Source organism: Phymastichus coffea, unplaced genomic scaffold, assembly GCF_024137745.1.
Source record: "Phymastichus coffea isolate CEN01 unplaced genomic scaffold, Cenicafe_Pcof_1.1 PCOF00001, whole genome shotgun sequence".
Lineage (NCBI taxonomy): Eukaryota > Metazoa > Arthropoda > Insecta > Hymenoptera > Eulophidae > Phymastichus > Phymastichus coffea.
In genome coordinates this window covers 7,511,848-7,537,437 of record NW_026706812.1, presented here as the reverse complement: position 1 = coordinate 7,537,437, position 25,590 = coordinate 7,511,848, and the positions used below count along the sequence as shown (strand labels likewise).

At 33.9% G+C, this 25,590-nt stretch overlaps 1 protein-coding gene across 6 annotated transcripts in view; it reads left to right on the top strand.

Moving 5' to 3' along the window:
- The first annotated feature begins 9,433 nt into the window (after positions 1-9,433).
- LOC131672935 (serine/threonine-protein kinase GD17699-like) overlaps positions 9,434-25,590 on the top strand; it is a 273,149-nt gene continuing 256,992 nt past the window's right edge. For 2 of the 6 annotated variants that reach the window (XR_009302688.1, XM_058950540.1), the window contains exons 1-3: positions 9,599-9,695; positions 10,249-10,366; positions 10,461-11,494. Coding sequence is in view for 5 of the 6 variants with exons in the window: in XM_058950540.1 (XP_058806523.1) it covers positions 10,479-11,494 (1,016 nt within the window). In the remaining variant the exon portion in view is untranslated. Of the gene's footprint in view, positions 9,573-9,598; positions 9,696-9,771; positions 10,006-10,248; positions 10,367-10,460; positions 11,495-25,590 lie in introns of those variants that run through there. The other 4 variants (XM_058950783.1, XM_058950864.1, XM_058950701.1 and 1 more) reach the window with 4 other exon arrangements.

The window sequence follows — 25,590 nt, the reverse complement described above, 5'->3', positions numbered from 1 at the left end:
ATTACTAGTCATCAGCGCCATCTAGTAACTGTCGAAGGAGTAGAATTCTTTCGCTAGTGCTGCCCTCTAGAATTATTTTCTTCAAATCTGAATCTTTTCATATTACTATTTTGTTCTATCACTTCGTCTTCTTCTCTATACCTCTTTCTTCGTAGCTGTTCAACTCTTTCTTTCATTTTAGCAATTTCGAGAGTTTTATAATGCCCATGGAAGTGTGTCCGGATTATTATAAAAAATACATCGTTTATCATCATGAGGGCTTAGTGCTGTCTTTTCCTCTCTCTCTCTGTTAATACTTGATGTAATTTAGATCGAATATTACATTGAGTACGTTTAATAATTTCCATTTCGTTTAAACACCTTCGATAATCTGAATGAGTTATTGTATTTTTTACTGTATGTTTTTTCACTCCTTTTGTCTTTTTCAAGGGATCCTTATTTATTATTTCAATACTGTATAGTTTACTTCGTAACCCAATGTACTCCCTCATAATAGCAGCATTGCACTCATCCTTCATAACACCAAGAACTTTTTTGTTAGCTAGAGGCATTCCAAATTGATTATCAGCAGGATAGTCCGATGTGTCAAATTTATCAATGTCTACTTTCATGATCTCATACATATCGACATCTTGAATTTCATAAATGAGGCTGTCAGTATCAGTATAAAGTAATTTACATTTTTCACCAATAGGTTGCTTCATGTAACCATAATGAAAGTCATAGACTAATGTTTTTGAAAGATCTAATACACATAGACCGATGTATATAGGTTTTTTAATACTGATAGTTGTCCGCGATAATTGAATAGCAGCTAAATTTTCATGAAAGATGGAACTACTATGGAAATTTGGTTGGGTAATTCGAGCTTCAGCGCCATATCTACCACCCCATTGATTGATCAGTTTGACATCTTTTCGTTTTCTTTCGTCTTCCATTGTTTTTCCATATACTGCATTAATCATAAGCTTGTAAAATAATTTTTCAAACTCATTTTTAGCTTGCTTTCTTTTTTCAGTATTTAAATCAACATATGGTTTCAGCCATTGTTTTTGTTTGAATTCTAGCGCTCTATATATCTTTTTGAGTTTTAGTCCATATTTGAGAGCTTGTTTTAACGCTCTATAATGAATAACGTATCGTTCTTTATCATAAAGCGTTGTCAAAAGTTTTTTCTGTTTTGATCCGGGTGGTTTAGTATGTTCAGGACAAAGAGGTAGGTCTTTATGTTCATCATGCAGCTCTTGTGGATACTCTAGATCTACTTCTAAAATATAGCCTACGTCGCTATCATCAGAGATATTGAAAAAATTTGACATATCCACATTTGAAACCCATTTGAAGCCCTCAAATGGTAGTGATTGAGTCATAGCCCAACCATAAAGGTTGTTTACATCATAATACATTAAAAATTTGTTTGGCTCATCCTTATTGAATTCTTCACCCATATATTTATTGTTTGCTTTTGAAAATCTATTGCAGCATTGACTAATACCTCCACGAATACCTTTTTGAATGAATAAAACCATATCTATATCTGTTAATAGTTCAAGCTTCATATTTGTATATTTTAACATCGCGTCCCATGTTAATCCAGGAGTAGTGTAATAATGAGCAGGATCGAGATCATATGCATTCTTACAGGTTGATCGAAAATTCTCGAAAATATCAGCTAGTAAAAGTACATCAGTTTTCAGATAGAGATCAGAATACATTCCTAAATCTATTTTCTTCCAAATACTACCGAAAATATTCCATGCGTTTTGAGCATGCTTATATTCTTCAGTAGGAATATCACTATCTGTCAATTGACTATGAAATTTTTCAATAGATGGTAACTCTGTCTCAGTTAGTCTATTTTAATTTTCTATGTATTCATATGGGAAAACTCCTTTTCTTTTGAGGAAATTAATCTCTTCTAAAGTATAATTATCTTTCTGAAATTCTCTCTGTACAATATCTAGCTGAGGTAAATAATATGCTAATTTATCTAGAGATGTAGGCATAAATCGAAAGGAATCAATGAAACGAAAGCTAATTCGACTGTTTGCAACTTCTTTTGTGAAGGATATGTATCGCTCCTTGTTTTCAGCGAGAACAGTGATCTTTCCTTCAAATTCTGAGTTAGTAGCAATTTCTGTTATAATAAAATGTGAGTCATAGCCTGTAAAGTTATGAAATACGACTGGTATGAAAGCAGCATTTTTATAATTCAAATTGCAATGATTGTGAGCTGCACCTCTAAATTTTCCTGTTAAATGACAATGATCACGAACTCTTTTTTGGTTATCTTGAAAATATTGGTTGCAAATATGACATCTTCTTGCCGTTTGGAATGTCCGTTCATTAATAAATGATAAATCCATTTTTATTGCATTATTATATATCTTTTCTAACTCAATCACTAGGGACTTCAATTGCTTTATAAACCATGATGCTGGTGATTCGTCTTCATTTAATTTTTTTCTATGACTTATATATCGACTTACTATCATCATAACGGCATTTTATATATAATCCAATGCTATAGGCTTCATGTTCTTGGAAACTATGTCTCTTAACATTGAGATTTCTATTAGGATCTTCTATAGGTTTTAACAGACATTCAAAATCCGCGTATATAATAAATGGAACTTCCTCTTTATGTTTAAAATTTTTAAATTCTAAAGTAGCATCGTCAGGTAAATTAATCCGACCCTTATTTATTTTGGAACAGTCAACTTCATGAGATTTCAAATTTTCCTTGTTAGTAAAATAATGAAGGCAACGTTCGCAAAGATAAATTTTTTCAGTATGTTGAGTAACTTGTCTACGAAGGAGAGCAGATAAAGTTTTAATCCATACGTAGTGAGTTTCTAATTTGAATTTTTCATCATCTATTGATATTTGTGGTCTATTAGTCTCATTTTCATCAATATATTCGTTTTGTATTAAGAGTAAGTTCACATGTTTAGTTTGTTTTAATTTCGTTATATAGCACGGTGAGACTTCATATTTCGATCCATATTTTTTTAGTATATATAAATTTACACTTATATTATTCAACTTTTCAAATTTAGGAATACTTTTTATTTTTACAGGGAAGCTTATACCATCAAAATTCAGTTCATTCTCATAGGGCTTGTACTTAATTACTCTGTTTGGATTTCTTGCAACTGGATGAAGGCATGAAAGTATAGCCCATTTAAAACATTCATTGTCTTCATTTTTTACATTAACACAGGCTCTTTTATTATCTATGCTTGACGGTAATGGTATATACGAGCATGGTTTAAGTGGATTATACTTATTTATATTAATAGTGAGACCGACAATAGTTTTTAACGACCAGCCTGAGTCTCTTTCTTGAAATTCTTCGATTTGTTTAAGTATAATATCTTTAACGTTATTTTGAAACCATCTATCAAGATCAGTAGTCTTATAAATGCAAACATTTTCTGTATTGAAATACTTGATTTGAATATCTTCTTCTTGATTTTTCTTTATGATAAATTGTGATGCCATTTCTGTATTTATTTTTAAGTTATTATGGATAGCAAGAAATTGAGGTATTTTAATTTGTAATAGTTGATTTGCGGCAACTAGAAATGTTTTTATATCTAAATGATGTTGATTAACTATACAGAATGTACTAATTCGATTTTCAAAAGCTGAATGAATTGGTCTCCAAACAACTCCATCTCCTAGAATTTCATCCTGAATAGCTGTTAATGGTTGTATACTTCCACCAACTTTTATAGTTTTACTTAAATTGACTTCAATAGAATTCAAATGACAAGCACAAGTTTGACACCTTTGTCGAATTGCTCTACTTAAATCAGATCGTTTCATAAATTCATTAATTGAAATTATAGCATTAACTATTAGATTTCTCCATCTAATACAATCGTCTATATCTAAATCGTTCGAATGGTTATAAGCTTTCCATAAATTTTTAATTGTTTCTTCAAAATAGGCGATAGAAGTCATGTTGTTAGTTATCTAGTTTTATTGTCTTGTACAGTCACTTGTCTATAGTTGTATAAAGGATTATTATGATGAAAGGATGGAAAAGGTAGTGAACAGCTCTAAAATGAACTTGTTCTCAGTTGGTAATGAATATTGATTTGTTTAACAAATCAATAAGGATTCAACTAACTACTGAGGAACTACTTGCAAATGGCGTAAGGTAAGGCAAGCTTAGCTCGCAGGCTGTCTCGAGAGACTGCGCTCTTTTGCTAGGCCAAAGCTGCTTTTAAAGGTTAAGTGAGGGCGCTGTCAGCAAACTGAGGGCGCTGCTTACAAAGTGTGGACGCTGTAGGCAGTATATGGAAGGGTTAGCTCAAACGAAAGAGTGGGGGTGAACCGACTGTAGCACCATCTAACTTATTAATTTAGTATTAAAGGGTTTATAAATAGATTTTCAGAATAAAAATATAGTCATTATTGCTTTGAGATACGATTCAGCTCACATATCATAGAGAATGATGGACTATATTTTAGATATTCAAGGCTTTCAGAGTCTTAATAATACTTTTATTTGTAAGGAGTTTGCCTATTTACCAGTATGCTCTAATACTTCACCTACAGTACTACTTTTTAAACCTCCATATCATTGGCTCAAACTGTCTATTGAATATCAAAGTGTTAATAAGTGGTTGGAATTACATCATCATGGTATTTATTTTAATTATCGTTAATTAACATTGATTTTATTTGAAATATTTAATATAATCAATTTTATAGGCATATTATGGAGAAATGGTATTTTACCATATAATTTTTTAAAATGTACTATACGTAGTCATTTACATAATTGTAGAAATATTTATGTGAAAGGATTATAAAAGAAGCAATGGCTTAAAAAAATTATTCCTGAAAAGTAGGTTCAAATAATATACAATAGTACAAAATTCTAAATTCGAATTTAATTAGTTTTTTTTTTAATTACAGAAATATTTTAGATATCGAAACTGAAATGAGATGTCCGCGATTGGAAGATTTAAGTCTTAAATTTAAACCATTATGTATATATCATAGTCAGAATGGCGAGAATATAGTATGTGCTGCAGTAAATACACAAAAGATACACGATTGGATGATGGAAAGACAAAAACAAGCAAAATCAAAAGGGATCGACACAGTCGAAAGATTTACAGATGACTATAATTCATATAAAAATTCAAGTGAATATTTAAAAATAGCTATGTCAGACACTGAACATAAAGATTATAGACAAAGTATACTCTATTCAATGTATAATTAAAAATAATAAATATTAAATAAATAATAAATGTGTGCTTATTTAAATAGTAAAATAATCATAACGATTGTAAGAAAGGGTGAATGGATGGGAATAAGGTTCTCTCCTAGCAGAGATGTTTAGGAGGAACATCTCAAGGAGGTGTCAGTCGAGCGACTGCATTCGTAGTCTCTAGCATTCTCACGAAAACAGTTCCCTTCGTGGAGAGAGCACGTGTTGACTATAGACAGCATACGCTCCCCTCCGCACATCATGGTCCACGCTTAGCTAGAGCGTAGGAGAGAGAGAGAGACAGAGAGAGAAAGAGAGAGAGAGCGCACGTTTACTACTACTATAGTAGCGCATCCCCATCAGGCCAGAACTATAGACAGCATGCGCTCCCCTCCTCCTCGCACTGTGGACCACGCTAAGTCAGAGCTAGAGAGAGAGAGCATACATTTAATACTACTATAGTAGCGCATCCCCATCAGGCCAGAACTATAGACAGCATGCGCTCCCCTCCTCCTCCGCACGCTCGGGCTCTATACCAAATGTATGCGTGTGTAGCTAATATACACAATATGCATCCTCTAAGGTACATGTGGCATTGGCTCTAGTGGTAGAACGCTAGCCTGCCAACCCAGAGGACTCCGGTTCGATTCTCCGGTCTGTCTTTTCATTTTTTTCAAAAAAAAATTGTCGCTATTTTCTATATTTGTTTCATTCTCAATGTAGCAAGTAAATTATTAATAATATATATATATTTATAACTTTAAAAAAACATTTAAATTTAATTAGACTAAAAGCACTAGGTATAGGGTCCCTAGGGACTAGGAGCCCTAGGGACTAGGAGCCCTAGAAACCTTCCTCAAAAATTATAAACAATTATTAACATTAATAATAATAATAATTAACATAGAAGGGATAGAGGCCAGGGAATCAAAGGGTTAAACCAAGGGATCCCCCACGAATATTGTTAATAATAATTGTTAACAATAATAATTATTATTAACATAGCCAGGGGGTCCAAAGGGTTAAGCCCGGTGGGGTCAAAGGGTTACAGACCCCCCGCAGGTGTGCTGGAACATACATTGCTATACTACTTACCGTTATATACCAAAACCAGCCAACTACAAAGCAATATGATAGTCAACCTGGAATCGCTTTTGAAAAAGGATCTAACATACGATTTATTAAAAAAAAATGGAATATTATCACCGCTCTTGACGTCAACTCAATACTTAACTCGCATCACAATTTCATCCAAACACTGGAAAAAATATCTGCAGGTTGCAAGACAATCGAGATAAACGATTTCATCAAAAGTTCTATATACACAGCCTACGAAAAAACAAAAAAACTCCAACATGTCAACGAAGTAGTCAGCACCTCTCTCAACCCATACGCTTTTGACACACCCAACGTGGGGGCGGATTGCCCTAGCATCGCCAGACAGCCTCTTACTCGAACATGCCGATAAGGCCCTTGAAGATATTTTGTATATGCGTAAGAGTAATTTAACCGAACACATGGGGGAACATGACTTATCTTATAGCACCGACAATAATTTACATTCAGGAACAAATCTTTTGCTTTTTAAAAAAGCTCGTGCAGATTTCATTACTAGCGCAATGAGCTCAGTATATAATTCTACACACATTAGCCTTATTTTAGCCGAAATTAACGACATGATACATAAATTTATTTACATATCAACTGAAGTACGTCAAATCCTGCAAAATAAAAAATTTTCTTTCAATCCGTAATTTTTGCTACACGCAATAAAAACTATCAGGGCAATTACTAATTCAAAGTTTCCAATACATATGTCAAAAAATAATATCATAACACTACAATAAATTACAGAAGTTGACGTAGTTTACTTTCGAAAGAACATCATTGTCGAAGTAATTTTTCCCCTTGCCGCAAGCAGCAATACGCAGAGTTTCAAATTATATTTTCTACCGGTATTTCAGTATCTTAACGAAACTAACCGAGTCGCTAAATTCATTACACCACGAAGGGCAAAAAATTTTGTTATTCCGAAAATTTCTCTGTTAACTACAAACGAAATAATAATCAAAAGCCCAAAAATAAATAATAATTAGAACAAATACGAAGACTCGGAGCGTGCGGAATTATTACACGCGTATTTAGCGTTGAGTAATCATCGTAATCGTTATCGCATCCGTAATAGCAGTAAGTTGCATACCTTGCGCATATAGAGTGTGCAGTGACAAAGGCCATAGGTTCGAAAATATACCGGTGCGAGAACTGAGTCAACCTTTAAACACTCAAACAAGAATGATATGCAAATCTGCACAGACATTACTTGACGGAAAATATTTTAGGTCATCAATCAACTACGACACTTCTCACTCCCCACCTATAGCCGTGCAAGCAATCCCACTCTAAGAATCTAAAACAAAAGACTCCACCACCACTCTCCACTTTCTAAAAAAAGGGTATAAAAGGACCAAACATACCCCCGTATCAACGGAGATTTAGACCTCTACAATATATTAATTTAACCGAGATCAAGTGGCTGGCATAAATGCAGCTCTTCGCGGCACTGCGTTCTGCTACGCAAGACCGGTCCGGTCCGGCAGATCGCAAGCTGGCCCGCGGAGAGCATCTTGGGTCACACAGATCAAATCGCGAAAGTTAAGGGAAGCGATAGGACGGAAAGGATAGTTCAAAAGAAAAGCCATGCAGTTTTAGGAGTATTCAAATATATAAAGTTTATATACGAGTCATTGTACAGGGCGGTTCAGAGAGAGCGGCGAGATAGGCAAAGCGAGAGAGAGATCTAAGGAACGGTTGGTACTTACATTAATCGAAGCCCCTCAATTACGATTCGGCACGATTGCGGAATTCGCCTAACTATGCTGTCACTTGTCGCGAAGGAGAGGAAGTATTGCACGCACAGTTGCACTTCACTAACTTGTCACAGTCAAAAGTCTCTCTGTTTCCACGAGGCGATTCACAAAGAAAAGCTAATACAAGCGCACGCACGACTGAATGTTTCTACACGGCTCGCGAGCTATCGGCTGATTGCCGGCCCTTCGTCACGTGGCGCGCGGCTTGTCATCCATTCCGCTATGCCTACACGCGTACACGGTCTCTCTCTGCCGGCGCTCTTTCTTACCTTCTCCGCAGTCGTTGTCTGCTGCTGCTAAGAAGAAATGTAATTCAAATAATGTAACATTATAGATATATGATATTCTTAATATTATGGTCATATATAGAGAGAGAGAGACATAAGGAGCTGAGGTCAAACTCGTTACTATTATAATTTAGTAAATTATAATTCTTGTTTGAATCATTTTAAATTCTTTATTATAGCTAGACAATGTCTCAAGCGTAATGCTGAATTAAACTTTCTTGACCAAATTGAACACAGAATATAAAGAGTTGACTTTGCCATTGTTATCGTCAGCAGTAAATTTTGACACTTCAGCATTTGGTTCAGACCTGTAATATCTATATTAAAAAAGAATTAAAAACAATAAATATCAATCTATAAAATTTTAATAATTAAACATACTTTGAGACTGTTTTACAATAACATTCAACATTTTCAGTGTTAGACTCTGTTTGGACCGAAGTCAACTCTTTACATTCTATTCAATTCGCTCTGGAAATTTCAATTCGATATTACACTCTAGATATAATTATCTTATATTTATTGACTCATTTATTGTCAGCTGTTCTAGCTATAATAAAGAATTTAAAATGTTTCAAACAAGAATTATAATTTACTAAATTTATTATATAACCTATATGAATTTACAGAGTTCAGATGAGAATAAACTAAGTAGGATTTGACAATTTATGACATGTTTACATTTTTCTTAATTTTTCAAAAAATAGTATGAGAATATAAATTATATTTGTTACAATACCTTTTTCTTTTAACTTTTGCTCTTACTACTAAGCTACATATCGAATTGTACTTGACAATATATAATCAGTACTTCCCGAGGCTACATCAATTTGATATGCTGATGACCATACAATAGCTATATATTGTACAATTGACAATTTTCTTATTTTCCCTCTTTATAACAAATCTAATTTGAAACGCGGAATTCGGACATGGTATAATGATAGAATAGTCAACAGCCACAAGTATACAACAAACCTAGATGCGTTACGAATAGGAGAAAAAGAAGTTTGGGATGGGTGACCGAATGTTCATCGCTGCGGAGTCCTCACTCCTCAGGCACCAACGGCCATTAAAACGAAACGAAATGAAACGAACAAATCGAAACATACCTATAGCATTCTTTCACTTAATTTAATCTACCGGTTTTAATCTCTGTGCAATGTGTAGTCTACATTGTGTGTAGTATGTGTTGTAGAATAGTATAGTATATAATATACAATGTATAATCATTAGTGAAATGATATGAATATACAATGAATATTGCAATATTTGGAGTATATTTGTTATATATGTATAAGCATATATGTATAAGCCTAATTACAAATTTTCTTCAACAAAATATCATATTATCTAAAAATAATTTTTATTTTTAAAATGACATGCAGTTTTTAGATTTATTGTATTAAATTTTTGATATGCTGTAATATTTTTTATTGCCAAAATAATTTATAAAATAAAACGTGAGGTTATCATATGCAATGATCAAAAGATTATTACGATCAAATATATACGTTACTTCACGACAAAAATATACTGATATTTTATTAAGTTAAAGCTTTTTAAAAATAAATGTGGAAATGTTAATGTTTTAAAAAATATTTATATATATAAATTGGTACATATAAGCTATATTCAATTTATTACTTGCTCTATTTTTCTTTTAATAGTTAAATTTTTAGTAATTTATTTTTTTATTAAATTCCTACATTGTTATTTTTCTTTTTCTATTTAAATTAAGATTGCTTTTTAACTAAATAAATATTTTAAATAGTTCCAAATTTGTGTAATAAGATTCTAATAGTTGCATAATAAACTAATTGTGGAGTTTAATTTGTTCTTATTACCATATATTCTTTAGAGAACTGAACTGAAGATATTATGTACATAAACTTAATTTTTCAAGCCTACCAGATAAAGGAAATGTCAAAACATGTTAAACTTAAATTTAATTTGCAGAATTTCAATTTTTAAGTTGGGTAAGTATTTAAGTTCTAAATATCATGAGATTATCATTTATATTCTTTTAAGTTTATTTACAAAATATAAAAAAAAAAATGTTTGTGGTTCCAGTAATTAAAATCTGCAATAATGGAACAAGCAACTAATCAAATGTCATTTATGTGCTTAAAAGAAGATATTCATTCCCACGATAAAGGCACAAACCATTCAGTTGTGGACAAGAATTTGTTAGAAAATAGCAATCGTCATTCTTTCAACTATATCAAAGTATCAGCCACAAAAAAAGCTAAAAGAATCAGATTTTTCCGTAATGGAGATAAATTTTACAGCGGTGTGGTTATTGCTGTAACTCCAGAAAGGTATAGAAGTTTTGATAGCCTTATTTCAGATCTTACAAGGGCTTTGGTTTCAAATGTAACATTACCAAATGGAGTTCGAGTTATATATAATATGGATGGAAAGAAAGTGCAAGATATAAATGAGTTGGAAGACGGTAAATGCTATGTTGTATCTGGTCAAGGTGAAGTCTTCAAAAAAGTGGATTATTCATCGTCTTTGGTGAAGAGAGGAAGTTCAATGTCTGGAATACCAGCATCTGGTGCAATGATGACAAAACAAATTAATATTATTCCTATATTTGTTAAAGCTAAAATTATTTCTTTAATTCGGAATGGAACCAAACCTAGAAAAATTGTTCGGTTATTATTAAATAAAAGAAATTCACCAAGTATAGAACATGTTTTGGAAGCAATAACAGAAGTGATAAAGTTAGATTCTGGAGCTGTAAGAAAAGTATATTCATTATCTGGTCATCAAATTACCCTTCTAGAACAGTTTTTTGGCGAAGAAAATGTTTTTATTATTTATGGAATGGAAAAGCCTTGTTCAGAAGATTTTGAACTTGATATTGAAGAAACAAAATCTATGCAAAGCTTTCGAAAAGGACAACTAAGCTTAAAAAAACATATTGGACCTATGCCAAAAATGCCAGCTCGTAAAATGGAAAAAAGGTCTTTTTATTCTTTGCAAACAAGAGCTCCAAGTCCATCTGTATTAAATATTCCAACATCTTTAAAATCAAACTATAGTATTGGGCATATTATTGGAGATGGAAATTTTGCTGTAGTAAGGCAGTGTTCACACAAGTAAGTTGTTTTTCTGTTTCCAAATGTAAATCATTATTTTTTCTGCATTCAGTAGTAATAGGCACATTTTTTATTTTTTTGTAATCAAAATTGGTTATTTATGTGCCTTTGGTGAGTCAAGCGTTGTATGGTAAGGAGATGTTTTTACCGCGGAATAGTTTAAGGTCGAGGGAACGAGGGAAATAATAAATAAATAGATAAATTAGATAAATAGATAAATTAGTCAATAGATAAATAGGTGGTGTACGACGTAACTGTACTATTCTCTGTTAATATGTAACCTATAGGGCAACATACAGCTCACTCACAAGGAATGTATCTCAACCCAAACTCATTGATTTTAATAATTCTTTTATATGTTGTGGTACATTAAAAAAACATGAGATTCGTATTTCTATTATCGGTGGAAAAGCATATTAAAAGGATGAAATTCATCCTCAAAGTTCATCTCCATAATCAATATTGTTTAGTAAAACTAAGTGGGTGATACTAGATATAAATTTGAGCCCGGTTTACCGGAGGCGGCCATATTGAAGAATTTTATTCGGCAGCTAATTGGTCGGCTGGAGACGACTTAGCGATTGGCGGACTTGTGGAATGAGCTGTGATCATCATTAGTCCAGTAAAAATAGGCCTGAAATGTTTTTGTCACATAAGTGGATGCATTTTTGATATATGGTAAATTGAGGGCGAAAAAGACGATTCTGAAATTTGCAGAGTTCCAGGTCCAGGTGTTCTAAGAGAAAATCACGTTTGAAATTTTTTTTCGCCTGTATCCCGCGAACGGCTGAACGTACGACAAAATAACATGCACCAATCGGAAGAGCGTGAAATTTTACAACAGAAACAATGTTTAACTCGACATCGATGAGTGTAAAATGTTGAGATAAAAAATAAATAAGAAACTTTAAGAAGGCGCGGTATAGTTTCGCTCTCCTCCGCCGCCCCTCCAAGCGTGCGCAGACAGTCGACGACACTCGGCAATCGTCGGCCTATAGCAGCCGAAGAGGGGAAACGTGCATGTACGCGCGCTTGAATTCATTTTCGATATTTGGTGGCCGGCGATGGAGCGGTGGTCGGAAACAAGTCTTATTATGATCTTTTAGGATTCTCTCTTTGCAACTAATCTAAAAAATACTCTCATCACTAGTACTTAAACGAATTAGTTTAACGTAAGCTCCACCTCTTCTTAATAAACATATGTTACATCCATAACATTCAAATAACATGTAACGATAGCCGAGGTAGCTAAAGCATACCATCACTTTTTATTTTCGTAGTAGCGGGTTCGAATCCCATTGAACATACTTTTTTTAAACATTTTTTTTCTGTACATCCCTTTGATGGTATACTTATATTTTATATGTTTTAATTTTTGAAAAAAAATTACTTAAAAAGTTGTATTTCTATATTTAGCTGACTTGTACCTGAAAATTACTACAAAATTACATTTGCAATGTTTACTTAATTATCGTATATAAAATTTTCAGTCCTTGCAATGAGATAAGCATTGTTATTTGAACATGGATAAATATTTAACATATAAATATGTATTTGAAGCTTTTTTATCAGTTTGATCAACTTTTAAAGAACAAAATGTGCATCGTTATTAATCCTTTTTAATTTGAGAATAATTCATAAATAAATAATTTTGTACAAGGCTTTACATATTTTGGCTTTTTAACAATTAAAATGACGTTTCATTTCCAGCACGAGAAAAGCCAAAGGCCGGCGGCGGTGGTGGGGGGCCTCCCTCGCGCGCTTGGAAATACTGAAAGTCCGCGTTCAAATCGACGCGCTTCGCAAAAATCAGGCGAACAATTGCATCAAATTCGATCATTTTTTTTTTAATTTGGGGTAGCTTCAAAATTTATTGAGATTGGTTTAGTTGTAATTACTATTATTAGTGCCAATAGTTTATTATTAACTTAATTGAATTCATACATATCAGTGTATGTATAAATTCCAATTAATTATTACTTGCTATCCGTAAATATGGATAAGGATAAATAATAATCAATATATTTTCAATTATTAATAACAATATTTTAATTTATATGCATACGTAGGCTATAGTTTACATGATTTCTTATTTTCTAATCGTGCCTAGTTCTTTTCGGCGCAGACTCATTTATTTCGTTTTCATTGCATTCTTCATTCAACATTACTTCTACAAGACTACTTAAATTATACTCTTCGTTGTCAATATCTTTTACGTTCGTACAGCAAAATACACACAAGCGAGAACATTTGAGGCCATGTTTGCTGCACAAAGCTTTACAGCCTTTTTGGAATATATATATGTGTGTGTGTGTGTGTGTGTGTGTGTGTGTGTAATCTTTATTTTCCGTATTTTCTAAGTTTGTACTTAACTGAAATCGCAAGGCGTGCAGCTGCCGCAAACATGACCTCAAATGTTCTCGCTTGTATGGATTTTGCTACGGGGATAATTGTACGAACGTAGAAGAAATACATGAATATGATCATATTGATAACGAAGAGTATAATTTAAGTAGTCTTGTAGAAGTAATGTTGAATGAAGAATGCAATGAAAACGAAATAAATGAGTCTGCGCCGAAAAGAACTAGGCACGATTAGAAAATAAGAAATCATGTAAACTATAGCCTACGTATGCATATAAATTGAAATATTGTTATTAATAATTGAAAATATATTGATTATTATTTATCCTTATCCATATTTACGGATAGCAAGTAATAATTAATTGGAATTTATACATACACTGATATGTATGAATTCAATTAAGTTAATAATAAACTATTGGCACTAATAATAGTAATTACAACTAAACCAATCTCAATAAATTTTGAAGCTACCCCAAATTAAAAAAAAAATGATCGAATTTGATGCAATTGTTCGCCTGATTTTTGCGAAGCGCGTCGATTTGAACGCGGACTTTCAGTATTTCCAAGCGCGCGAGGGAGGCTCCCCACCACCGCCGCCGGCCTTTGGCTTTTCTCGTGCTGGAAATGAAACGTCATTTTAATTGTTAAAAAGCCAAAATATGTAAAGCCTTGTACAAAATTATTTATTTATGAATTATTCTCAAATTAAAAAGGATTAATATCGATGCACATTTTGTTCTTTAAAAGTTGATCAAACTGATAAAAAAGCTTCAAATACATATTTATATGTTAAATATTTATCCATGTTCAAATAACAATGCTTATCTCATTGCAAGGACTGAAAATTTTATATACGATAATTAAGTAAACATTGCAAATGTAATTTTGTAGTAATTTTCAGGTACAAGTCAGCTAAATATAGAAATACAACTTTTTAAGTAATTTTTTTTCAAAAATTAAAACATATAAAATATAAGTATACCATCAAAGGGATGTACAGAAAAAAAATGTTTAAAAAAAGTATGTTCAATGGGATTCGAACCCGCTACTACGAAAATAAAAAGTGATGGTATGCTTTAGCTACCTCGGCTATCGTTACATGTTATTTGAATGTTATGGATGTAACATATGTTTATTAAGAAGAGGTGGAGCTTACGTTAAACTAATTCGTTTAAGTACTAGTGATGAGAGTATTTTTTAGATTAGTTGCAAAGAGAGAATCCTAAAAGATCATAATAAGACTTGTTTCCGACCACCGCTCCATCGCCGGCCACCAAATATCGAAAATGAATTCAAGCGCGCGTACATGCACGTTTCCCCTCTTCGGCTGCTATAGGCCGACGATTGCCGAGTGTCGTCGACTGTCTGCGCACGCTTGGAGGGGCGGCGGTGGAGAGCGAAACTATACCGCGCCTTCCCCAGCCTTCCCCTTCTCCTTATTCACGTAAAGTTTCTTATTTATTTTTTATCTCAACATTTTACACTCATCGATGTCGGATTAAACATTGTTTCTGATGTAAAATTTCACGCTCTTTCGATTGGTGCATGTTATTTTGTCGTACGTTCAGCCGTTCGCGGGATACAGGCGAAAAAAAATTTCAAACGTGATTTTCTCTTAGAACCCCTGGACCTAGAACTCTGCAAATTTCAGAATCGTCTTTTTCCACCTCAATTTACCATATGTCAAAAATGCATCCACTTATGTGACAAAAACATTTCAGGCTTATTTTTACTGGACTACATGACAATGTTTTTGTCTATTTCACGTCAATGTCTCGACGGCGATATACATCATCATAATAACAACCTTGTGTGCTCGGATATACAATTTCGTGCTTGATTTTCATATGGGTAAATCCACATCAATTACCGTATATTATATTGTGATTACTACTATTATATCGAGGCAAGATTTATTATAAAGAAATTCAGTTGAAGTTAGTTATACAATAAGATTTTTTTTGTTTCCTAATTTTTAAAAAAAAAGAAGATGCGATTTCTCAGTTTTATTACCAATATATGTATGTAAAAATCTTTAGCTATTAATTTCGAATTAGAAATTTAGTTCTATTGATTCTTTTCATTATAATTAATACTTTTTGTGATTATGTGTAACCTTTCTTGTACTGTTGATTTTTTCATTAATAATATTAAATCTTTTTACGATTACGCATAGCCCTTTTTTATATAGTCAAAAGAAAAACTATTTAGTTATTGTTTGTTTATGTTGTAAGAGTTTAAAAAAATTAACATTACTTGATGTTATTGGTGTTGATATGATAATGTTGTCGATGTTAACTAATAATGTGAAATTTTGAATAAAACGTTGAAACATTGCAGTTGACATGATGAATTTTTATTTTTAAATTGAAATTGAGTTTATAAAGCTTTGTCGTAATAATCATATTACAAAAAGCTGCAATTATTGCATTAAGGTACAAGTATATAAAACTATTATCAAATATACTTAAATCAAATTATTCATCTGTAGGCCCATTTTTTTTTCAAAAGCATGGGTCATAAATGAAAAATTAAACACCAGAAGAAATTGAAATGTTAAAGAAAAGAAGTGTTATTTTCAACAGCTGCATTGAATGAAAGTATTTTTTCAAATTCTCCGATTGGTTCCAATAATTCCAATTAAGTTGTTAATGAACATGATTCTCTTCACATGAATGATGAAGTAAATCTAAGTAATAATAATGATAATCAAGAAAATTTGAATACTTATCCAAATTTGAAAATTATAAAATCTGATGATTGTTATTATAGTAAAAAAAAATAAAAAAGAAACAAAAAGGGGTTCAATTTCTCTACAATCGAAGACGTTGAATGAACTTGTAGAACGCTATATAGGTCCTAAGAATATTTTATGTAAGCATTGTAATGCAAAACATTTTGCCGTTGAAATAGTTGATAGTAAAGAAAATCGTATCACGTGGAACAAAAACACGACGCAGTTAGAATCGCGAAAAGAAATATTCTTTTAATGATTGTTGTAGGCTTGGTAATGTTAAACTTGACGATATGCCAGATATTCCCCCGGACTTGAAAACGCTTTTCGTAGGTCATTATCCAAAGTTAAAACAATTTTTTGAAAGAATACGGAGTTACAATTGTAGCGTATCATTTGCGTCTTTCAATGCAAATTTAGTTCAAATGAGGACCATATTGTTTGTTGATGTACACGGTTAAATTTATTATGAAATTAATACTACGTTGTATACTATAGAAAATTATAAACCATGTTACGGTCAATTATTTTTGGTAGACCAAAATGAAGCCTTAGGTTGCCAATTTGAAACGAACTTCAATCTTGATTCTGAAATATTACTTTTAATAGATAATATTATACGTAATCATATTAGTTTTGCACGATCTTATCAAATGATGAAAGATGATATTCGAGATCAACAGCAAAAAATTATTGAAAAGAATAATGTTTCTAAATTACCAGAGTTGGAACTAAGATTTAGTTTAAAACCAGGGTTAAATCGACGACACTATAACTTTCAAAGAATAAACGAGGTGGCGGTCGTATTTTCCACTTTAGCTGACGTTGGAATTCCTGATTTTTATGTTGTGATTCGCAATAAATTTTTAAAAGAATTACAGAAAATAAGCACAATGGAATCAAATCTAGAACCTTAGGTATATCCATTATTTTATCCACATGGTAAGCAAGGGTGGCACGAAAATATTAAACACAATCTAGATAAATGTTGTGTAACAAAATCTGAATATTTTAAATATCGATTAACTATGCGAAATGATTTTTACGTTTTTATTCATGGTCGTCGTTTATTTCAGCAGTGGTTAATAGACAGTTATGTTAAAGTTAAAAAAGATCGAATTACTTTTTCTAATATACAATAAGCGAAATTACGAGTAGAATCGTATCAAGGTTTGACAGACTATCTCAGAAACAGCGATCAAAATTCGGCGTTCTTATATAAAATATTTAAAAATGTCCACTCTCAGTCTTTCTCACCCTAACATCTATAAACTGTGCAATTTAGATCTGATCATACATTGCTGTTTTTTATGAATATGTAAATTTTGTAAACAGTTCAAATAATGATCAAATTCAATAGTTTTCTCGACAACGGAAGCCTTCACACCTTTAATTTTTTTCATAGCAACAATACCACTAACATGAGTACAGTACATTTTACTCATCAAACAAATAAATTCTATTAATATATTTTCACTGCACTCGTCCTTCATTAAACCAACTACCTTCTTATTTACCCTTGGCATATCGAAACGTTGTCAGCAGGATAGCCAGAAGTGTCAAAATAATTTATGTTAGCTTTCATATCAGCATAAATGTTTAAAAACTTTATGGAGTACTCGTATATGAAACTATCAGTATCCGTATAGAGAAGCTTACACTTTTTTCCATACATTCTTTCCATGTAATTATGAAAGCTGTACATTAATGTTTTGGATACGTCTAATACTGTAAGACCGACATAAATAGGTTTATTCAAATACTACTGTGGGCAAAAAGTAAGGTGAATTTTCAATTTAAACTTCGCGGGCTTAACATTTCGGGCTAGTTCTTTTTTTCTTGAGTTGGTAGGACTGCGAATGACATCTGGGATTAATTTCATGTCAATGTCATCATCAGTAATATATTTACGCTTGTGTTTACCAAACGACCAAGAGTGCATGTTTCGATTTTTACAATGTCTGATTTAATTGAGCAAAGAAGTGCCATCAAATTTTGTTTGCGGAATGAAATTTCGGCTGCGGAAACGTTGAGGATGTTGCGGAAGGCCTTTGGTGATTCTACCATGTCGCAGAAAAATGTTTATAAGTGGTACAAAGACTTCAAAGAGGGTCGAGAACGTGTTGATGACTTGGAGCGCTCCGGACGACCATCGACGTCAACAGATGACCAACACGTCAATAAAGTGAAGGAATTAGTGCTCGAAAATCGTCGGTTGACTGTTAGAGACCTTACTGATATGATCGGAATATCAGAAGGATCTGTGAAAACAATTTTGAAAGACCATTTGGGCCTACGAAAAGTCAAATCTCGTTTGGTACCGAAAACGCTCAATTTCTTGCAAAAAATTCGCCAAAAATTCGACGCATATCGTTCCGCAACCACCGTATTCGCCTGATTTGGCTCCGTGTGACTTCTGGCTATTCCCAAAACTCAAGAGACCACTCCGGGGAACGCGTTTCGAGTCGATTGAGGAGATAAGAGCTGAATCGAAGAAGGCGCTGATGGCTATACCGGAAAGGGACTATTTGGCATATTTCGAGGATTGGAAAAAACGTTGGCATAAGTGTATTTTATCGGGAGGGGATTACTTCGAAGGGGATGACATTGATGTAGAAGAATAAATAAAGATTTTTCATTTTACAAACAAATTCACCTTACTTTTTGCCCACAAAAATAGCTCTAATATGAAAGTTAGTTTTTGAAACAAAAGTTTCCATAACAAATCGTCCATCCCACTTTGTTAAAAGTTTTACATCAACATGTTTGCGAACGTTTTCCATAGTTTTATCATATACTCGTATAAACATTTTACTCCCAACATGGATATAATTTGAACACTTGAATTTTATTAAACGATGATATTTTAACGTAAAAGCATAATAACTAATAATTTAGCGCAACTTATCAAAATAACTATAGCAAAGAAAATTCATTTCTGTTTGACGAACTAAAAGACAGATTGAATTTCATACAATAAATAAACATAGTAAAATGTGCTCATTGGAACAAAACAATTTTAGACCTACACTTAGATATAAATAATTCATAACTTCTATGACAATTCATATTGGCAATTTTACTAAAACAAAAACTTGTACGAAATAGGATTTTCTCTAGACTAAAAATCCTATTTCACTTGAGCGGCTAATATAAGCTAATCAATGTTATGCGTACTGGCGAGATAGCGGGGATAATCCAAAAAAAAATAGCCCCGACTCGCATCTATAAATACGCTCGTCGTATCTGTCTCGAGAAAGTCTGAGCCCGAGGTTTCACCGAGTAGTGGTGCGAGCTCTGTTTGAATAAAAATCTAGCTAACGCCTAGATGAGTAATTTTTTAATAGCAACAGTCCTTACTCGTCACCTTATCCTATCTTTCATGATTTCGTGCTCAACTTAAGAGTGCATATTTCTTAAGCAAAAGTAGCCGAATCATATGTTTCACGTTCTCCAATTAGAAACTGTAATATACACGTCTATAAGAATTGATAGCGACGCTATTGAGCTTAGCTCAGTAGACGCATCAGTTACATTGGCATTTTGCTAAACATGTGGTAATAGATGAAAAAGAAAGCCTATTTAGAAGGCTACATAGTTCCATTAAGCACATTTCACTATTAGAAGAAATAAGAGAAAAGCGTAAGGTAAATAGCTGAATAACAGAGAGTCTGATCACTCTTTCAATAACGTTTTTTCTAATATACGATTCTGGATGACATAAGAAAGTGACGTTATCTATAGCCCCCGAACAGGGACTCTTTGTTAAAAGCTAAATCTTTTTATACATTTAGATTAGGATTAAGTTAACTATATTTGTTTTTGTTATCAAAATTTGTTATAGTTTCTCAATTCTAATTCATAGAACTTTTATTTCTTGTTGTGACAAATCTCACAAACTATCGATGATCCTTTTAATGTGATTGCTTCGAGATTTAGAATTTTCTTAAGTTGTAATCCTTACGGTGACCTTTCGCAATATTGTAAGTAAATTTCAGGTATCGTTCCCCTTCTGTGAAAATGTCAGAAAATAAACGGTATTCAATATTTACCTGGACGAAAATAACGTCGGAAGCGTTACTTAACGAGATAAATAACGATATAGACGAACGGACTTTGACTGAGAATGAAAAGAAAACGCGAGAATGGGAAAAAGCCGTAGTTAGGGAACTTAAGATCTTAGATAACGAGCAATCGAAATTATTTCATGATTTTTCGACTATTTCGGAAACGATCAATAAGCTTTGTAATAAAATAGAGCGTTTATCTAGTAAGGTAACAGAACAAGAAAACACAATGTTCTTTAAATGCAAATATCGAACTATTAAAAGATCAATGCGATGAGAATTTGTCTGATATAGTTTCGCAAAGAATAATATAATAGATGAAATGAAAGATAACATTTCATTGTTACGTGAAGAAATAGAAAAATCCAAAGTCGAGTTAAATACGAGGATCGTCTGAAAAGTCCGTGCAAAAATAAAAACTGCTTGATTTTTTTTAATATATCTTTTTTATTTATCAACATAGTTTCCTTTTAGGCTTATACACTTTATCCAACGCTGCTCTAGTTTGTTAATCCCTTCCAAATAATAGGATTTGTCCAAGTCTGTAAAATAGGCATTCGTTTCTACAATCACCTCCTCGTTTGAATAACATCTTTTCCCCGCCAGCCATTTTTTAATATTAGGGAACAAATAGTAGTCCGACGGAGCCAAGTCTGGAGAATAGGGGGGATGTGAAACGAGTTGGAACCCTATCTCCATCAGTTTTGCGACCACAACTGCTGAGGCGTGAGCTGGCGCATTGTCGTGGTGGAAGAGGACTTTTTTGTGGACCAATCGTGGACGTTTCTCTATCAACTCGGTTTTCAAACGATCCAATAATGATGAATAATATTCGCCTTTAATGGTTTTACCCTTTTCCAGATAGTCGACGAAGATTATTCCTTGCGAATCCCAAAAGACAGTCGCCATAACCTTCCCGGCCGAAGGAATTGTCTTCGCCTTTTTCGGAGCAGATTCCCCCTCGGTAACCCATTGTTTAGACTGTTCTTTGGTCTCAGGAGTGTAGTGATTTATCCATGTTTCATCTACAGGGATGAAACGACGCTTAAAGTCTTGCGGATTTTGATGGAACAGCTGCAAACCATTCTTGCAACACTTCACACGATCTCGTTTTTGGTCAATCGTGAGCAATCGCGGCACCCATCTAGGGGATAGCTTTTTCATGTCCAAATGTTGGTGCAAAATATTATGTACCCGTTCGCTCGAGATGCCTACAGTACTAGTAATCTCACGCACCTTCACTCTTCTGTCAGTCATCACCATATCATGGATTTTATCAATGATTTCTGAAGTGGTAACCTTAACAGGGCGTCCAGAACGTTCAGCGTCTTTTGTGCTCATATGGCCACTCCGAAAATTTTGAAACCACTTATAAACCATTCTAGTCGAAGGTACACAATCACCATAGTGTTTATCAAGCTTCTGTTTAATCTCTTGAGGCGTTTTGCCTTTGAAAAAGTAATGTTTAATCAATACACGAAATTCTTTTTCGTCCATTTTTTTACAAGCACTCGATTTCTTTGATTGAAACGAATGTAAAACGCAAAGTAATTGTCCGATCTGGCTGAAACTTGGTGTGTGCTCTTCCAAGATATGTAACTATCTGAAATAACCTTGATACGCACTAATAGCGCCATTTCTCTGACTTTGCACGGACTTTTCAAACGACCCTCGTAGATCATCGGTCAACGAAACCACAGTAAATGTTCTTTCTACTACTCCACGTAATCAAAATTTTATAATAAGCACCCTAACCGTAAACCGAAAGCTTTTGCCAAGGGATCTGCTCAAGAACAGGTGGAAACGCTTTTTATTGCGGGACTTTCGGGAAACGACTAGGCGTTGCTGCTTGAAAATCGGATAATATCAAAATTCAACGAGTTGTAACGAATAAAACGGGAAACAATATATGTACCATTTTTGATGATCCTCGTGAAGAAATAAACGGAAATCTAGAAAAAAATAGCTAAGTAACGTTGATCAAAATATTGCGATCCTGCAACTAAAACCAATTTTACTTATCAGTGGAAAAGTTATCAAAGTAGTTACTGGACAAAAAACGATGAAATTGAAAAAGCAAATAAATCTCAACGTCACTTTAGGTACTAATAGTATTAATATCATATTTATCATTATTCCAAATTTAATTAAACCATGTATCATCTGTTATGATACTATGAGAAGTATACAATTGTAACTAGATACTAATCATGAAACAATAACTTTCAAATAAATAATCAATTAGGCTCATTGACATATAATGAAACCTCGTTACATCAAACGACGTATCAAAGTCCCGCGATTCTTCATGAATATGACGCGGATTTTATCGAAGAATCCTCCTTTTTTACTAATTTATCTAGTAATCAATTAAGTGTAAGTGTTGCTAAAGACAACCTTTTGAACTTAACACGAACCGAGATTGACGAAAAAGTTAACTTATGTTCTAGCCTATCCGAGAGTCAAAAACAAGAATTAGCCGAGCTAGTATACGAGTTTAGAGACGTGTTTCGTAAAAAGCTTGGGTTATGAAGGTTTACACACATAAATTGATATTGAAAGTCAATAAACCTCACTTTTCTAGACAGTATCCGATACCATTAAACCATCACGAAAACGTGCGAATTGCTATTAAGGAAATGTTAAAAGATGATATAATCCGTAGATCTAGAAGCAAATACATCAATCTCATTGTTATTAGCGTAAAAAAGGACGGATCGGTAAGATTCTGTCTAGATGCGCGACAATTGAACAAAAAATTAATAAAAGACTACGAAGCTCCATTACATATGGAAGATATCTTCCAACAATGCTAAGGAATAAACTTCATGTAAAGCTTTGATCTCACGAATAGTTTTTGGTAAGTTCCATTGGATGAAGAAAGTAGAAAGTATACAGCTTTTACGATTGAGAGAAATACCTATGAGCTCAATGTGGTACCATTTGGGACCTGCACAAGCACTGCAGCTTTGGTCAGGGCACTAAATCTATCCATTGGAGATTTGAAACATTTTGTAATTCCATTCGTGAACGATATTCTATGTATTTCTAAATCATTTGTTGAACATATACATCATTTACGCATACTATTTACTTGTTGTAAACGCGATAATTATACTTTGAAATTCTCAAAATCGAATTTAGTCCAGAATGAGATTGAATTTCTAGGTCACATTATCTCACCCTCAGATATTAAACCGCAAAAAGGAAAGCTCAAAATAATAGAAAATTATAAAGCTCCAAAGAATCTAAAGAGTCCACAAAGTTTTCTTGGGTTTGTAAGCTTTTATACGAAATTTACTAAAAATTATGCCTCAGTTTGTCGACCTCTAATGGATTTATTGAAACAGAGCAAAGGCTATCTATGGTTGCCAAAACATCAACAAGACTTTGAGAAAATAATGACGTTATTTATTGAAAATATTATTTTGAAGTATCCAAACCCAAGCAAACCATATATTTTAAACACTGATGCAAGCTACCATGCCTTAGCTGCTGCTTTGTCTCAGTTGAATAAAAATGGCGAGGAAGAAATCATTATATTTGTATCTCGAACTTTGAAAGGGGCTGAACTTAACTACTTTACAACTGAAAAAGAGCATGTGAGAAAGAATCTATAGTACTTACTCAGTCTTTTCTCAGATACTACTCCTCTCTCAGGATCCTGCAACGACACAAGTATGTAGTCGCTATTTAACGTACACTTGGACGTTGCGTTCATGCGAGGAGAGTGGTGCACACAGGGCTAGCTAACATCGCTATAACCCTGTCACAGCCCCCCGCTAAATTGGGGAACCCGCAGGCACCCGTGGGTTTCCCTTCGCAACCCTCCTCTCTCGAACACAGGACCAGCGAAAAAACAACTTAAAACTATAGTACAAAATCAAAATCATAAAATAAACATCAATAACTCAGCTCGCAAATATCACCAAAATAAATAAAAATAAATAAACATAAATCAACATAACATACATAAAACAAAAAAGAAAGTAAAATAAAATAAAATAAAATAAAATAAAATAAAACCCTTTAAAAGTGAACAGATTTGGTACCTCAGCCTTCTTATGCTTTATCTGGAGCTGCGCCCTTGCCAATCGCTCTGTAACTCAAGCTGTCTTTATTCCGCGTCTTGAGGCTGTGGCTGCGATCTCGCTGCCTCGGCCTCCACAGCTCTCGCCTGCTGGTTTTTCCTACGGTGACATACTTTCGCACCCGCTCTTGGCGTCGGTATGCGTGTTCCATCGGGGAACACGCGGTACCTATCCTTTCCACGACCTACATTGTACGGCTTAGCCGGTTTGTCAGCAGCTTGATGTGATGACGTCGCATCAGCTCTGCTCTCACCTAACCGTCGCATCGGTTGCGGTTCGTCAGCTTTGGCCGAACCAGCTACCTGCATATCCACGCCTTCCGCCCCAACGTCCATAGCTACCGGCGCCTCCTGTATCGCAGGTATCGAGCCCAGCGCACTCGCCATTGCCGGAGACTCTGCGGCAGACAGAACAAGCTACGTTTCTCGCTGCTGCTCCTCCTGCGTCTCCTCAAGTTCGACTTGAACCATTCTGTTGTCCTGTGCTGACGAAGTAAGACATATGAACGACGGCTCATAGTCGTTGAAGTTCGGCGTATTCCGGTTTTTACGGCGCCTTCTCGACGTTCCATATCTAGCTGCGTCTTCCTCTTCCCGAAGTTCCCGTAAGTACTCCGGTGAGACTCCATCCATACTTTCACGCCACGTCGCGCTTACCGGCGGTAACCTAAGAGGTCACGGACGCTCCGATGCGGACGATGGATCCGGTGCACTAAAGGATAAAGGACGCTTCGGCAGCAGGTCCTCCAGTCTAATCAGTTCATTCACGATCGGGCCAAACCTCTGAATCAACTCCTGTTGTCGCTCCCCGTCGGAGTTCAGCTATCAATAACGGTGAA